Here is a 16600-nt window from a genome sequence, read left to right as displayed (position 1 = left end):
TTATTTCTCTGTGCCGGGTCAAGCGCGTACGAAATACGTTGCGAGATAATTAATTAATTACTCGCATACTTACGTAGCTATTCGTCTCTTCTGGGTAAGAGAACATCAGCATCAGACACAGCTCTAGGCCGTCTCGCCCAGACCGACGTAAACTTCGTGACTCCCGCGATTTCCCCGATATCCGCCCGGCCCTTTGCTAATAAACTGAATCCCCTATGACATTTTTCTCACCACCTTGACCGACTTGAATGTCCCGCATGCGGAGGGGGAACACTTACCCACTTCACCGAGCCAACCCGATAGGCGGGATGAGCTCTGGCCCCCTACTGCCCTGTCCCCATTTGGTGCTGGAGTGGTACGGAGTACAAATATGTCTACCTGGTACGAAGCTGGCAATAGAGAGAAGGCAGACAGCGGCTGGCTGGCTTTGCGCCTCACATGGCAAGACAAGATGGGCAACGAGTTGATATAACGGCGTAAATAAGTGAAGCGTAAATGGATGAAGACCAAGTACGAGCACGGCGACAGCCACCAATGTACCTTAGGTCCTCGGTAAAGGGAAGCGAGAGGTACCTATCCCTCGAGGAAAGAAGCAGGGACCTCGAGTCACGTCACCGCCACCTCGGATTGGTCGCACCTTACCTTGCCTTGCCTTGCCATACTCTCTTGATCGAACCGAACCTGTTTCTCAGAGGACAAAAGTATCCGCATGTACTAATAAGGTAAGTACCTAAGGGAGTAATTATAAAATATAAGTACTTCGTAGTACAGTACCTTAAGGTAGCCAAGCTCGTGGCACACGAGCAAGACGGATACCTACACAGTGTATCCAGAATAGGACGAGAAGAACTGTGACGCGCTTGCGAGACAATAGGTGGAGTCTCCGCGTACCTCTCTATGTTCCTCGCTCGGTGCGCTGTTCTCCGGTTCTCGGTGACCCGCCGGTGCATGGGGCACATCACCCCCTCCCCGGCTCATTCTCTCCTCCTGCTTGATGTCTCGATTTTTTTCTTCTTTTTTTCTTTCTTTTTCCCCTTTTTCCTTTTTTCCCTCGTTCTTTATTACCGTTGGACCTTGGTTCCTCTGGAAACTTTGGCGCCTATGCGAACCGATGCCCTTCCTCTTATTCGTGCACTTCATCCCCCCATTTCTGCTACCAAAACACCCTTAGATCCATCCCTCCCACTTTTTTTCTTCCTTTTTCTTGTCTCTCTCGCCTGTTGAGTATTTGCCTCACCTTACTACACCTTTCACCTTCCACCTCACCTCACCTCACCTCCCATCACCTCAACAAAACGAAAAAAAAAAAGTTCGCCAGACAGTGGCCGATATCATCACAACACTTCGACCATTACACGACACAGTGTGCAGCAAGCATTGGCACATTATATGAAGCACGGCCCAGAACCTCACTTTTTATCACCCTTGTCGCCTTTCTTATAGTCCCTGCTGTAGGACAAGAAAAAGGGGTAGGAGCTCAAAAAAATTTGAAAAGGAACAATAACCATTCAAGGCGCTGCTGGTTGTGTCGCACACCTTATTACCACTTTGACTTTTCTGGCCACCCCTCTTTCTGTCACTGTGCCTTTCGGTGAACCTCGGTGGGGCCCCGAGGTTAAAAGCGTAACGAGGGTACAGCGGGGAACTGGCGCGCCATTGCTGAACCGTACTTGACTTCTCTCCTGATAATGGGCCATCGAGTGCCTCTCTGACAAGCATGCATCCGGCTCCCAATCTACTGGAGGCGCCCCCGAAGACGAGCTCCTCCGATGAGGCCAATCGTGCCGGCTCTGTCTCGCACCAACAACCCTCACCGAGTCCGCAACAGACTCACGACCAGCTGCCACACCACCACCACCCGCAGCAGCATCAACAACAGCAGCACCAGCAACAGCAACAGCAACAACAACAGCACCAGCACCAGCAGCACCAGCAGCACCAGCATCAGCATCATCACCACACGCAAAGTCAGTCGCCGCGACCAACATCAGCAGCACCGGTCGACCTGACCATGTCGCCTCAGCTCCGGGCGACCGGCTTGCCCGCTCACCAGTCAGCCTCAACCTCACCGCCCATAAGAAAGGACACCAATTCGTCCATTTCCACACAGGCCACTATGGTGACCACGGCCTCTGCTGTTACCAATGTGTCAACGGAAACAAACAACACATCGTATAGTGCCGACACCTCTCCTAACTTGACATCCATTTTCCATGTGAAGGATGGGACCGACGTCTCTAACCGGGTTCGCGCGAGCAGGAGGCGAACTGGTCCTTTGTCGCAACAGCAAAGAGAGAAGGCCGCTCTCATCAGGAAGCTCGGCGCATGCGGCGATTGCCGCCGCCGGAGAGTTGCTGTATGTTGTTGTCATCCTCTTTTCCATCTGATTCTTCCTCTTCCTCTTTCCTTTCTATATCTATTTCTTTTCGTTTCTTTTTCTTTTCTTCTTCCTCCCTTTTGCTAACTTGAAATCGCATTCTCAAGTGCCATCCCAGCCATCACAATATGACATGGGAAGACGCCGTCAAGAAATATCACAGATCTCACAGCCCTTCCATTCAGGAACTCGCCCCACTCTCTGCACAACGACCCCTCAGCCCATCCCAAGGCTTGAGCAGCCACAAGTCCATGTTCGCCCAGGATCCGAACGAGATGGACCTCGACCCTCCGGTCGGCCAGCCTGGCCAGGCACGACTCAGCGAAACGCGCATCCGGACCCCGTTGCCCTCAGGCCCCAGGCTGGACAAGCCCACGGTCCTGCCCGGCATCGAAAGCCTGAAGAGCGACCTGCAGACCAACGTTTCTCGAATCCTGTCCAACCCGCACCGCAGCCGGTACGCGAGTGCCCAAGTGCTGCTGCTCTACTGGCAGGACGACCACGATCCTCATGTCGATGCTGCCGTCAAGGAACTGGCCGAAGTCTTTGACCAGTACTACCGTTATACGTTTGAAATCCACACCATTCCGTCCACTTCGGAAAACTGCAAGAGTCCGTGGAGATGGCTGTCGCGCAAGATTACCGACTTTTCCGAGGATCGCGACCAGCGTGACGTTCTCAAAATCGTTTACTACAACGGTCATTCGTATTTGGATGGCCATCGGGAGATGGTCCTTGCTAGGTATGTCGCGCCTTCTCAGCTCTCTTCTCGGAGAGTGATGGGACAAGACATGGGGAAGTGAGGAGGAAACGGAGAAACAGCAAAAAGAGAAAGGGAGAGACAAGAGGGGGGGAGGCGGGAGAGGGAGGGAGAATTGGTTACTGACGAAAAGGCAATAGTACTAGAGACCGGGAAAAGGCCGAGACCATCCGATGGAGCGGCATCCAACAGGTCCTCGAGCAGGCTTGCGGCGACACCCTCATCATCATGGACGCCGCATATTACCCCTCAGCCAAGATGGTCCGCGAGCAAGGCGTCCTCGAACTGATCTCGGCGGCCATCTCCGAAGAGCACTTCAACGAGCTAGAACGCTGCACGTTCACCAAGGTGGTGACGGAGCAGCTCAAGACGCGAGCGTCCCAGCGGTTCATGAATCCGTTCTCGGCGGCCGAGCTGCATTCGAAGCTGCTCTCGAGCTACCCCACCCTCATCCACGATAGATACCCCGAGAAGGAGACCATCACCAGCTTTCCGTCCCCGCTTCACATGCAGATGACGGGCAACGCGCGGCTGCCGTCCATCCTCCTTGCGCCGACCAATATCAGCCCGCTAAGAACGAGCCTTCCGTTTGGCGCGGAAGGTCAGCAACTTAATCTGGTGTTTCGTCTAGGGGACGAACCTGTTGATAACGAGGCTTGGACCGAGTGGCTGCGGATGATGCCTGATGGGGTCAAGGATGTGAGAGTGGAGGGCCCCTTTCGTGCGGGTCGTTAGAAAGATGTTGTTCCGACGGTCTAGGGCGCAGGGAACATATATATCTCCTTTTTTTTTTTTTTTCTCGCTTTCTTCTCTCTCAGATTTACGATTCCCTAGCTGGTTGTTATTTTCGACCTGGGCCGTTCCTAGGGTGGGATACATTCAGTGTTCTGTCTGCATCAGTGTGTTATGTGCGGCAGTTTATGACCGGTCTCACATTCGTGCTGCATTTTGATTGAGCTTGGTGGCCCTCGCGCCCCCTTTTTCGCATGATGTTCTCACGACGTCCGTTTTTACGACTTTTCTAGACGATCATGATGACGGCGAAAGCAATACATGGCTTTTATGGCATGGATGGGGGTTATATATGGTGGGCGGGGGTGGGTTTTTTGGAGTGGCATGAGACGAGTGGTTGCGATTTTGCGGGCGAGCTGTCGACGGGGACAGATTTTGCGTCATATGCTGGGCTGGAGGAGGTTATGGTATGAAGGAAGAAAGGAGAGGAGAGATCGCGAGTCGTTCTGCCGGACGGGAAAGGGTAAGTAGGGTATGGGTGCCGGCAACAGCGGGATATACCAAGGACGCTAATCGCACGAAATATACGGAGATTCTGACCATCTGGTCGACAAGGACGACGGAGAGGAAGCAAGTCGGAAATGAAAATGAAAAATTCATGAGTATGAAATATGGACGGGTGAAGCCATTTTACCATGCATCCATCGCAGACTCGTTAAATTTACAAAGCTACCATCAGCACCGCCACACCCAGCATGGCACTCAACGCCCAGGGGCCGCGGCTCCCCGGCAGCCCAGCAGCCGCGTTCTCCTCGGAGCCGAAATCGGGCCCGATGATGTACGCAGGGTCGTAGTTGCGCACGGGGGCGGTGTCGGTGGAGCCGTCCCAGCAGTAGCGGTCGAAGCAGCGGGCGCAGGCGTCCGGGGCCGACTCGTTGGCCTTCCACCAGGAGCGGCTGAGGACGGCGCAGGCGACGCAGACGGGCCATTCTTCGTCGAGGGTGTTGTTGCCGCGGGTGGCCGAGTTGAAGCCGTTGCGGATGATGGCGTCGCGCTGGCCGAGCGGGTAGGAGGGCTGGAAGGTGGAGACGTTACTGAAGACGGTGTAGGGGGCGTTGGGGACGTAGATGATCAGGGGCGGGACGACGAACAAGTCGTCGTCGTCGTCGTCGTCGTCGTTGATACGGCTGGAGGTGAAGTTGGCGGCGTCGCAGCCGAAGAAGGTGGGGCGGCGGTTGAGGCCTAGGTTGATGAAGGTGTCGGCGTCGGGGACGGCTGGGAAGAGCGTGCCGTTGCCGATTTCGGTGGCGACGCGGTCGTAGGTGGCGCGGAGGGCGGTGCCGTTGGGCCAGCTGTTGTGGGTGTCGGCGGAGGAGTCGACGGCGAAGATGACATCCAGGGCGCGGAAGGGCTGGATGAGAGGGTGCAGGGGGATGTTCTGCAGGTCCTCGCCGCCGTCGACGAGGCTGAGCTGGCGGGCGTCGGCGTTGTGGGACTGGCCGGTGGGGTTCCAGCGGTAGAACGGGTTGGGCTCGTACTGGGCGATGTCGTTCTCGTTCCGGTCCAGGCGGCGCAGGATGGACTCGATGGCGTCGACGACGAAGGAGGGGACGGGGGTGTCCGCGGCGGCGGCGGTGGTGTTTTGCAGGATGATCTGGTTGAAGAGGGAGGAGGAGGTGCCCATGACGAAGCCGATCTGGTCGAAGCCGCGGACGCAGTTGTTGTCGTCGCGGTTGTCGTCGTCGAGGCCGCCGCCGCCGCGGCCCACGGTGCCGTCGGTGAAGTTGGAGGCGAGCCAACGCAGCGGGGCGAAGCCGTAGGTGGTGGGATCCCAGGAGCCGATCTCGAAGGGGTTGAACTCGTAGACGGTGGCGTTGAGGGAGATGATGCGCTCGCCGGGGGCGCGGCCGTCGGCGACGAGGATGGGGAAGGGGGCCTCGGCGTCGCGGAAGTGCGGCGAGTTGGCGATGGAGGAGAAAGTGTAGGCGGGACCGCCGTCGGTGGCGTTGACGAGCTGGTAGGAGAGGGCGCGGCCCCAGTAGTCGGTGATGGAGGTGTCCCAGCCCGCGGCCTTGGCGGAGACTTGGTCGTGGATGGTTCGCCAGTAGTCGATGGTGTTGAGGATGCCGATGCCGGACTCTCGGGGCCCGCGGAGGATGGAGCGGTCGAAGCGCCAGAGGGGCGAGTCCTCGGCCCCACGCTGCAGGGCGGGGACGGTGGAGAAGTTGTTGGCGAAGACGGAACCGACGAGCCAGCCTCCGCCCGAGAGGCCGGCGATGTAGGTGGCGGACTGGAGGAGGCCGGCGACGGCGGTGGCGTGCTCCGCCAAGTCGCGGTTCCGGCTGTCAGCGGCAGTGAGGAAGCCCGCGCCGTTCATGAGGGCGCGGTAACCACCGCCGGAGAAAGCGATGCCGATGTTGGGGAGGGCGGTGGTATTGTCGCGGACGCGGTTGATGTAGGCGGCGGCGTCGAAATCGGGGATAGCGGCGCGGACGAGTAGGTCGCGCATGGGCTCGATGGTGTTGTTGCGACGGCGGCGGACCCACGAGGCCTCATCGTCCGAGAGGCGGTCGGCCAGGCGGATGGAGGGTCGAGTTCGGGGACAGTCGACGATTGCTGGGGCGTAGTCGCCGCTGGGGGAGTCTGGGAGAGCGCGGGGGATCACGTCGAGGGACAAGACCGGGGAGGTTGAGTCGGCAGCCGGGTGAGAGCGAACACCCGGGGCGCCGGTCAATGCCAGACCCAACCATAGTAACGTTCGCGAGACTGTGAGCATTATGGGTATTTCCGAGTTCATAGGGATGTCGTTAAGTAGAAATATGAACCAAATGAGCCGGCGCAGAAACGCCCAGGGTTCCAACCAGGGTTCAGGTACCAAGGAATAAGGACCGTAATATTTCAGTAGCAGGCAGGACAACGAAGAGTAACTGAATTGAAGAGTAGATAGGGAGGTACAAATGAAGATGGAAAAGCGAAGGACAAGAAAAAAAGGCCTCCTAAGTCTGTTGCAGGTAAGGGCGAATGTTCTAAAAGTAAACGAATGGAGAAGAGGTGGTTTAAGAGTTGAAATAGAGAGATAAGAGAAATAGATGTAAGGAGATGGTGAGATGCGGTGAGGCTGAGACGGCTCCCGTATGTACGTACATACTACTTACTTACTGTACCTAAGGTACCCTATTACTTCGTACGCGTGTTGTACGAAGTCCAGGTCCCCAAAAGAAGGAACGAAAAGAATGAAGAGGAAGGTATGAATACAAAGAACGGAGTATTGTGTAGGTACTTTGAAGAAATGAAAATCAGATGAGAAGGTGAACGCCTGGCGGCGTAGGCACCGGGATCCCTCCCTTGGCTTAATATTAATATTATTGGTAGGTATGTATTCGTAGGCTTTGGTATTGGTGCAGAGTACAGTCGGTGGCTGAAAGAACCGAAGCGCTCTATATGGAGTATGACGATATAAACTGCTTCGGTTCTTTTGCCAAGGTACCTTAGTGTACTTCAGTTACAGCAGTCGAGTTGGGCGAAATGTGTACTGAGTAAGGTACTTGGCGCCGGGATCCTCGGCGTCTGGGGGATTACGAAACCAGGGCGCAGCTCGCATAGCCCCACCGACTGTACAAAAGAGTGTCAAAGAAAAACACAAAATATAAGACCGCAAACGTCCATGATGGCGAGCGATGAAGAAGGGGACTGGTTGATTGGAACTTGGTGTACGGTACGTTGTAGCCAGCTTTACTTCCAAATGTCGTTCGTTTTGCTAAGAGTGTGCCGGAACGATGGATAATTCAAAGTCAATTACCTAATCCAAACAAAGCTGGGGACGAAACCGTTCGTGGCGTTTGTTTGTTCACGTGTCTGAGATGAGGGACGAGGAAACTAAATTAAATACTCGTGCAGAGGACGAAAGGGGGAGAAGAAAACAGAGAGACAATAAAAGAACAATCCCGTGTCGTGTCTTTCCCCTGCCATATTGCAACGTTGGTCTTGGACAAGAACATTCCAAGTCCTGAGTGGTAGTTTGATCTGGTCATATATAAGGCGTGACACCGGCACAGAAGAGAGGAAGAGAGAGAGAAGAGAGCGAGACAGCTACATCCTGTGGATAAGCTCCATCTTCGATCATTTCAAGTCTCTAACAATACCCAATATTCGTCTCATTTACGTGTACTTCCCAATCATTCCGAAGAACAAGTAGCAATTAGTGGCACCTTCTGGCATATGACGATGATGTCCTCAACGTCAAAAAGGAAGAGGAATATACACGATACACGATACACCGTCCAAGTCACGCGAAGCTCTGTTATGGGCCCCATCGCGGTAACCGTGTGTTGGCCTGGCAACAGGACAAACATGTCCAAGCTTCCTCCGATCACTAAGCAACTTTGGCCCCGTCAACAAAACAGCTTTCCCCGTCGTGCCTACCAGCACTGTTCGCAACCTTGCACCTTGTCATCAACACCATAAACCTACCCCATCAACGTATCATCTCGCTGCTGCAGAATGTGAATCGACAGCTTTAACTTGGTCCGAAGTTCTCCTTGTTTTACTAACCTAACCCAACAGTGCAGCATATCCTCTTTTTTCCCCTCCATTTTCCTTGTCCATTCTGTCGAGCACGACATCTTTTTTGCTTCCTCCCGTTCACGAAACTGCAAGCAACACCCTTCCGTACATATCATATCTTCCCTGGGAACCTAAACTCAGTCAACATGGATCCTCAGTCTCCCCCCAAACGCATGACCCGAGCTCGTGCTGCCGCAAAGGCAGGCGAGACCGGGTCGTCCAAGACCTCTCGCGTCACCACCGCAGCTTCCAGAGCCAAGGCTGCTGCCTCGGCCGGCCCAGTTAGTAATAAGAGGAAAACTCGCTCGGACGATTGCGAGGTAGAGCCACAAAACAAAGGACGACAGAGACAACAACTGAGACACGAAGAAGAAGAAGAACACAACGAAGCAACCCAGCGACCAGAATCCGCCACACGCCTTACGAGGGCAACTCGAGGCCGGCCTAGGAAGAACCCTGAGCCTGCCACAGCAGAGTCTTCATCATCATCAGCAACAGCAACAGCAACAGCAACAACAACTTCAACTTCCACGTCGGCCACCGCTCCAACCCGCGCCCCTCGCGCCAGGGCCGCCACTCGCAAGACTGTCGTCGAACCTCCTCGTCCAGAGTCGGTCAAGGTTGAGCCTTCCAAGCCCACCACCCGAGGACGGCCGAAGAAAACCCCGGTGTCCGAAGACGCCCCCACGTCCACCGCGCCAGACCCCCCCAAGAAAGCAACGACGCGTTCCCGTACGACCGTCTCATCAACCGCGACTACCATGTCCGCCACGACTACCAAGGAGAAGGTGAAGAAGAAGGTCACCTTCGAAGCACCCGAGAAGGAGAATGTCGATCCCGACGCCAGCAAAAAGTCTGCGTCTGCCGATAAGGCTCCTGCTGCCACTGGTCTTCGCGCTCGCCCGGTGCGCAAAGCCCCGCTGCCGAGGGCCGCCCTTGCCGCTACCAGGGCCGGCTCGACCTCGACCTCGACCTCGGCCGCGGGCCCTGCGAGGGAGCCCAAGGCACCTCTGAGCCCTAAGAAGGTCACTCAGGTGCCATACTCCCGCGACGATTCAGAAGATGAGCTTACCACCATGGAAAAGGCCCCCGTTAGGTCCATGGTCAAAGATCCGGTCAAGCCTCCCGCGAGCGCCCTTTCTTCTTTCAGAAAGCCCAATCTCCGACTCGAGCAGCCAGACTCGGTACCCGAGAAACCCCGGTCCGTCGATGAGAAGGGGGAGGAGGAGCAGGAGCAGGAGCAGGAGGAGGAGGGTCTGCCTCGGAACGCTCTGACCAGCCCAGCTCGTCGCCTTGCCACATCTCCGTCTAAGGAGAAGGAGTCGATGAAGTCGCCCGCCAAACGGGGCGAGGGTCTCACACTCCCCAAGTTGTCTTCTGCCTCGGCTGCAAATCCTAGCTCGGACGCCCACGCCACTCCCTTCAAATCGTCTCTCCTCAACACGCCTGCCAAGCGCCCTCAATCGGCTCTCAAGGGCTTCCACTTGAACCTTCCCTCCGCCAGCCGAAGCGCATCCGACGAGAACGTCTCTGCTCGGAACCCTTCGTTCCTGAAATCACCGGCCAAGCGGCCTCACATGTCCATCCTGCCTCGGCCTTCTCCAACCCCGGAAGAGCCTGTTGTGGAGGAGACCTCGTCTGCTGTGAATAACGCGCTACCTGCCGTCGTGGCTGAACCGTCCGTCGAGATGTCGGAGTCTCCCTCAGAAAAGCCGACTGCCCTGACGTCCTCCGAAAAACTCATGATCGAGGAGCACAGCGAGGAAGCGATGAATCAACTTGCCGATGAACTGGACCTTCGCGAACCTCTCACACTTCACTTCCCCGGCAGGCTGTCTGCAGTTCTCCCCCGCCACGCTGACCCGGCCCTCAAGGACAGACCAGCCATTCTTCACGAGCAATTCGAAGGCCGGGCCGCCCAGTCAGCAGCACCGTCGCCCGAACCGCTTCAGATTTCCTACCAGGAACCATCATCCGCCGAGGTTGTGGATGTCGTTGACCCCATGGTGGTAGATGAGTCGGATTCCCCTTCTCAGACGGCGTCGCAGCCGGCTGATTCTACTACTACCCCTTCTGCCGCACTGTCCCGCTCTCCTCCGAAGGGTGCCTTCGGCCTGCGACAGAGGGATAGGGAGCCCTATCACGATTTGGATTCGGAGCCTGAGGACGACGACGCAACTTGTAAGCTACGAATGAATCATCTGGCCTCAACGACTCCTGCGACCAGGTCATCTCGACGCAGCCTGGCATCATCGGCTCGTGTGCCCACTGCTGGATTCACCCCTCTTGCCCAACAACTCAGCGCCTGGTCCACCGCCAGTCCCGTCAAGACCACCAAGCAGTCTGTAACCCCGGGAGGCTTCGCGTCTCACGGCTCTCGTCCCAAGTCCCCCGAGCTCGAAGTGACGTCTGACGTCGAGCCGTCGCCCGTGAAGAGCACTTTTTTTGAGGACGAGATGACTGTCCGCGCCGAGTCGGAGGCCCAGGAGTCCTTGAACGCCGCCATTGACGCGGTTGACGCAATTGACGCTGGCTTGATGAGTGGCACTGAAGAGCCCGAGTTTGACGACATTATGGTGACCGACGAGGATATGGAACTGGCCGCCGAGGCCGATGAGATGTCCCTCCTGGAACCTGAACAGGTCTACCATGGGGCGAACACCAAGAGCTTTGACGACTCTCTTTCCGATGCGAGCCAGGAATATGGCGATGAGAACGAGATGCCCGTCGACCCTGCCCTGGCCCGTGCCGACACCCGGCCGAGCGTCTCCATTCCCCCCAATACCCCAATGCGCACCCTTCACCGGGAGTTCCATACCGTGTCCAAGGTTCCGCTCAAGCCCGCGGATGACTCGACGCCTCGCCCGAGGAGGAAGCGCGCCGCCAGCATTTCACGTCTGCCCGTCAGCCGCCCGACCCAGGGACTCACTAGGAGCGCCACCGTCATCTCGTACTCTCCAATGAAGAACAACAAGATTGACGACGGGCAGGAAGACCCTGGATCCGGCGGCCGGGGGACGTCGGCGCCCGCAACGCCGACCAAGTCGGAGGCGGCGTGGTCCAACATGGGAACTCCCGCACGCACCCCACGCCGGGACCTCAACCCGTCGCTCCTCAGCGGCGCCGTCGTGTTTGTGGACGTGCACACCAGCGAGGGAGCCGATGCCAGCTGTATTTTCGTCGATCTCCTCAACCAGATGGGCGCCCGCTGCGTCAAGAACTGGGCCTGGAACCCGGACGGCACCGGTGGTTCCGACAAGGTTGGCATTACGCACGTCGTCTACAAGGACGGCGGCAAGCGTACGCTGGAGAAGATCCGTGAGACGAGGGGCCTTGTCCAGTGTGTTGGCGTCAGCTGGGTTCTTGAGTACGTTTTTCTTTTCTCCCTTTTCTTTTTCTGCCCTGGACTTACTACTAACAGATGCTTTTCGATAGCTGCGAGAGGGAGAACAAGTGGCTTGACGAACAACCGTATTACATCGACACGTCCCTGACACCCCGCGGGGGGGCTCGTCGTCGCAAGACCATGGAGCCGAGAGCTCTGGAAAAGATGAACGGCATGCTGGCGTCCGGCTCCCCGACTAAAGGCCGGCGTCGCCACACGCAGACGGCGCCCAACACGCCGATGAACCGACGCGACAGCACGGAATGGATGCACACGCCGTCCGACCGGGCCGAGGAAGGCGACGACGACGACGACGACCACTGGCAAGCCCTGCTGACGCCGGTTCCCGTCACGCCGGCGCCGGATGCCCTGGCGCGGTACGCGGCCGAGCTGACGCCGGAGACGCCCACGATGGCGTTCGACTTTGACGATTCGCCTTCCAAGAAGGCTGGGCTCATGACGTGCCCGTCCAAGCCCAGCACGTACAGCGAGATGGGCCGGGGTATCCTGGACAGGGAGAAGGATGAGAGTGTGTTGATGAGGCTGATGGCTGCGCGCCGGAAGAGCTTGCAGTTTGCGCCCAAGGTTAGCAGCCCGTTGTCCAAGGCTTGGTGAAGCATTTTGTTCTATTTTTGTATGGATATTTGGCGTTTGGCGGGGGGGACACCCGACCGGTGGATAACTCGGGAGGCGTTGGATTACGGGTATTATTTCTTCTTCTTTTGCGGACCGGATGGTATTCGCTGTAGCTGTCCTCATAGAAGAACTAACTAGCCAAACGCATAACACGTCCCTGGAAGATGTCTTGTGGTCAATTATGTGCTCGCGCTTCTTCTCAGCGGCGTTCACATGCTGCACCTATTTCCGCAGTGCACCTGTTGGCACCTGCGAGTTAGAGTGATAATAAGGTACCTTATGTAATAATCCCCCGCAGTGATTACTACTCCTGAGCGTGGAATATTTTCGGCGATGGTATCGACTGGGGGCGACTTCGACTCCATCGTCTTCCTCCCCTGCTTGTTGACCAGGCATGAAACTTACGTGTCGCGCTTCCGAGGACAAATCTCAGTCGTCGATGCTGACATGAGCCGGGGAGTCGGTGTAACAACGTCTAGCATTTTCTCCGCGTTTCTATGTCCCCGTGATACCTTGAGGCTTCTCCAACGGTTATCTCTGGCTTCCGTGGGCCCTTGGGATTTCATCTCACCTCGTCCTTCGTGATATACGAATATCTGCTACTCTTTTCTGCCTACCACACCACTTACCCGCCTCACTACTTCCCACCGAATTTTGCTACTACTTTTGACTTTCTTTACATTTCCAGATTTCTTTCTTAGGGTTATTACTCGGGCCCGAATCTCATGTTACACTCAGAGGCCACCTTGATTCCTTTCTTTTCTTTTGCTTCTCTTTCCTGGCCTCTTTTATTTTAGGCTCGATAACGACGGCTTGCGAAGCGGATCTAAGATGAGGGAACACGATCCCCTTGTCCTATCCTATTCCCACCTGGCGCACTTCCCCCGGGCGTCGGAAGCCCTGCAAACGCTCAAGAAGGTGGCTTCGTTGGTGAAGCCCATCATGCGGGCCAGGAAGTGGAAGGTCGGCGAGCTGGCCGAGTTCCTTCCCAATCAGCATAACCTGCTGGGTACGCCGCTGCAATAGAATCACTATCTATCACCAGCATCAAAACTAACACACCAAACAACTGCACAAAAAAGCATCTACGCTTGGCCGGTACACTTTTGCTAATATAGGGGTCTAGGGCTAAACGTCAACCGCGGCGCGAAGATTCTCCTCCGTCTCCGGCATGCGGGCGACCGGAACCAGTTCTTAGCGGTGGAGCAAGTGGTCGATACGATGCTGCACGAGCTTTCGCACATCGTCCACGGGCCGCACGACGACAGGTTCCACGCCCTCTGGAACCAGCTGCGCGACGAGCACGAAGGTCTCGTCATGAAGGGCTACACGGGCGAAGGGTTCCTCTCGGCCGGTCGCCGACTGGGCGGCGGCAGCAGCAGCAGCAGCAGCAGCAGGAGGATCCCGATGCAGGAGGCGAGACGGTTGGCGCGGGCGGCGGCCGAGGAGCGGACGCGGCGGCAGAAAGCGGCGTGGGCGACGGGGTCCGGCGGGCGGCGGGTAGGCGGTGCTGCGCCGCGGCCGGGGCCGGGGCAGGATATACGGCGGACGATCGCGGCGGCGGCGGAGAGGCGCAAGAGGACGATGCAAGGGTGCGGGACGGCGGGCGGGGGGCTCGGGGAAGGGGATATTCGACGGATCGAGGCGGAGGCGGCGCGGGGCGGGTTTCGGACGAAGGCGGAGGAGGATGCGGCGAACGAGGCGGCTATTGCGCAGGCGTTGTGGGAGTTGGTGCAGGAGGAGGAGAAGCTGAAGTATGGGAACTATTATGTGCCGCCTAGCGCGGAACGGCCGGAGGGCAGTGGGGGGGGTTCGGTGATGCATGGACCGTCGTCGACGAGGTTGTTGGACCAGCAACCGCTGCCACCGCTGCCACCACCACCACCACCGCAGTCGGCCCAACGGGGATGGACGTGTGGGGTGTGCACCCTGCACAATCCCTCAACGTTCCTTTGCTGCGACGCGTGCGGTGCCGAGAAGGGTTCAAAGACGAAGGAGGATGTGGGGGAGACACGCTGGACGCCTAATGAGGAGAAACGGCGCCAGCAACAGCAACAGCAACAGCAACAGCAGCGGGCCTCGATGTCGGGTACCACCACATCTACATCTACGGTGAAAACGCCGCCGAGGCGAAGCGAGACCATCGACCTCACAGAGAGTCCTCCCAATGTCGGGGCGAAGCAGGTGGCTGGGGATAGGAATAGGAGTACACGAATCACGGGCAATACCCGAAACAGGCGGGACGCAGCGCCGAGCACGGCGGCGGTAGCGGCGGCAGCGAGGCCTGCCAAGGCGTCGGACTTTTGGCAGTGCTCGTTTTGCGGGACGTGCATGGAGAGGGAGTGGTGGACTTGTTCAGCATGCGGGCTGATGAAAGACAATTCCCGGTGAATCCAACGATTGGTGGTTGGTGCATGGGAACGAGGAAAGGGAAAGGAGGAAGGAGGAGGAAGGAGGAGGAAGGAGGAGGAAGGAGGAAGAATGAATTTGCAGTGCAATGTGACGTATGACGAACATGGTCTTGTCTTTGATCCGGTCTAGACTCGCCCAGCTTGGCATGGCCCCCTTTTCTTCCCATACCTGGCAACTTTTTGTTGCTTTCCATGGTGGTGAGTTCTTGGCTTACCTTACACAGCAGCACATGCATGCATGCATGTACGTACTTCGTACAACGTATGCGCTTGCCTCGATTTCTCGTGGGTCGACTCTCCTTTATGTCCTTTTGCTAGGTATATGTTATAAATTGTCTAAGGTATATTTTTTACTTGATTCTATATTTCCCATTCACCCTTTTACCCCGTGTATTTTGCGTCGACCTTTTTATTCCCTTGTTTACCTTGTAATGTGTAGGATGGTCGTCTTTAATTAATTAATGTCTCGACCCCCCCTATTCCTTGGCGGGCCCGCGGAAGGGGGGCGCGAAAGTAGCGGTTTCGGGGTTTGGCTCCGGCTGATCCAGGGTCCTACCCCCAGTTTAAGTCCCCTATTAATAAAGGGTGTACGGAGGGAGTGGACATGCTCCTGCATCTGACCTATCGGTGATTAGCTCACCAGGACAGAAGTTAGACCTTGTACAACGTACACGTACGGAGTAAGCACGAAGGTGCCCTGTCCTTACGGTAAAGGAATGAATTGTATGCATCCAACCCATGATGTGACGCCAGTCACGTCATCTGATTCGTACCCTGCCTCCTCCGCTGCCTCCTCCGCGGCAGTCCTTCCTTCCGCCTAGACTCTTCTCTTATAGTGGGTAGGTAGGGTAAGTAATCATTTCAAGAAGGGCAAATGACGTCAAGCAGCATGACTCCGCTCCACACCCTGTGGGGACCCTTCCTAAATGGATCGGCATCTCGCAGGGAAGATACGTCAATGGCTGCAAAATAGGGAAGGGACTGCAGCTGTGCCTGCCTTGGGCCTTAGGGGTGCCTGGACCATGGTACAATGTACACTTATCCCCGCCTTGAAAGGAATATCATTTTGTACCTGGACCTGGACCCGGACCTGGACCTGGACCTGGACCTGGACCCAAATGGTGATCCCAATCACCTCTTCTAAGCCTCATCACTTCATAGAAACGGCCACGTTGACACTGACACAAAGCTATCTAAGGTATCTGGTCATATTTGTATTTACCATAGTAAGGTACCCCACCGTGAGCTTTCTCATCCTGGTCTTCCGCCACCCCCCGATTCATATCTCTCGGCACTCGTGCCACGATCAAGACCTAGTTTTTCAACCAAACCCACTCAACCGACAACAAGTTTTCCCGCTCTCGCCCGGGTCGCCATTACATAGTACGTAAGATCCTCTGTTTTCAAGCCAATTGCAAACTTGGAACGGGAGATTTCCTGACGTTTCCGGTTCCCCCCTCCCCCCCCTGCTTTCCCCCTTCTTCCTTTTTTACCCGAGTTGGTCAAGCACTGCCCGAATTCAACTGCTATCCCTAAGAGGGAAAAAAAGAGAAAAGAATTAATAATAAACAAAAAGTTGCCCCCATTCCCAAATGCACCTACCCACCAAATAGTGGCACCCCGGAATCTAATCCCTTCAACTCCCGACATCCAGGGTGGCTGCTAGTCCATAGGACCACGGGGCCAGGCCATGACGACAGATTAATCATCAAAATCCAGCTAATACCAACTTGGCG

The 16600-nt window shown here is 56.5% G+C and overlaps 4 protein-coding genes across 4 annotated transcripts; 3 read left to right on the top strand and 1 right to left on the bottom strand.

Moving 5' to 3' along the window:
• Nucleotides 1-1600: 1600 nt before the first annotated feature.
• Nucleotides 1601-4044, top strand: SODALDRAFT_43917 (hypothetical protein). The gene is made up of 3 exons (XM_028615372.1): nt 1601-2356; nt 2485-3119; nt 3278-4044. The coding sequence occupies exons 1-3, from the start codon at nt 1718-1720 to the stop codon at nt 3870-3872; spliced, it is 1869 nt and encodes a 622-aa protein (XP_028471448.1). The 5' UTR covers nt 1601-1717; the 3' UTR covers nt 3873-4044.
• Nucleotides 4045-4590: 546 nt separating this feature from the next.
• On the bottom strand, nt 4591-6645 carry SODALDRAFT_269732 (hypothetical protein; the record flags this gene model as incomplete). The annotated part of the gene is made up of 1 exon (XM_028607681.1): nt 4591-6645. The coding sequence occupies one exon, from the start codon at nt 6643-6645 to the stop codon at nt 4591-4593; it is 2055 nt and encodes a 684-aa protein (XP_028471447.1).
• Nucleotides 6646-8317: 1672 nt separating this feature from the next.
• Nucleotides 8318-12745, top strand: SODALDRAFT_327846 (hypothetical protein). The gene is made up of 2 exons (XM_028610536.1): nt 8318-11799; nt 11868-12745. Exons 1-2 carry the CDS (start codon nt 8579-8581, stop codon nt 12430-12432), a joined length of 3786 nt encoding a protein of 1261 aa, XP_028471446.1. The 5' UTR covers nt 8318-8578; the 3' UTR covers nt 12433-12745.
• Nucleotides 12746-12848: 103 nt separating this feature from the next.
• Nucleotides 12849-15089, top strand: SODALDRAFT_289766 (WLM-domain-containing protein). The gene is made up of 2 exons (XM_028608629.1): nt 12849-13462; nt 13580-15089. Exons 1-2 carry the CDS (start codon nt 13285-13287, stop codon nt 14842-14844), a joined length of 1443 nt encoding a protein of 480 aa, XP_028471445.1. The 5' UTR covers nt 12849-13284; the 3' UTR covers nt 14845-15089.
• The last annotated feature ends 1511 nt before the right edge of the window (nt 15090-16600 follow it).

The sequence above is a fragment of the Sodiomyces alkalinus genome (assembly GCF_003711515.1).
Source record: "Sodiomyces alkalinus F11 unplaced genomic scaffold SODALscaffold_1, whole genome shotgun sequence".
Classification (NCBI taxonomy): Eukaryota; Fungi; Ascomycota; class Sordariomycetes; order Glomerellales; family Plectosphaerellaceae; genus Sodiomyces; species Sodiomyces alkalinus.
The sequence above is the reverse complement of the archived record's forward strand: the minus strand, read 5'-3'. Positions and strand labels throughout refer to the sequence as shown.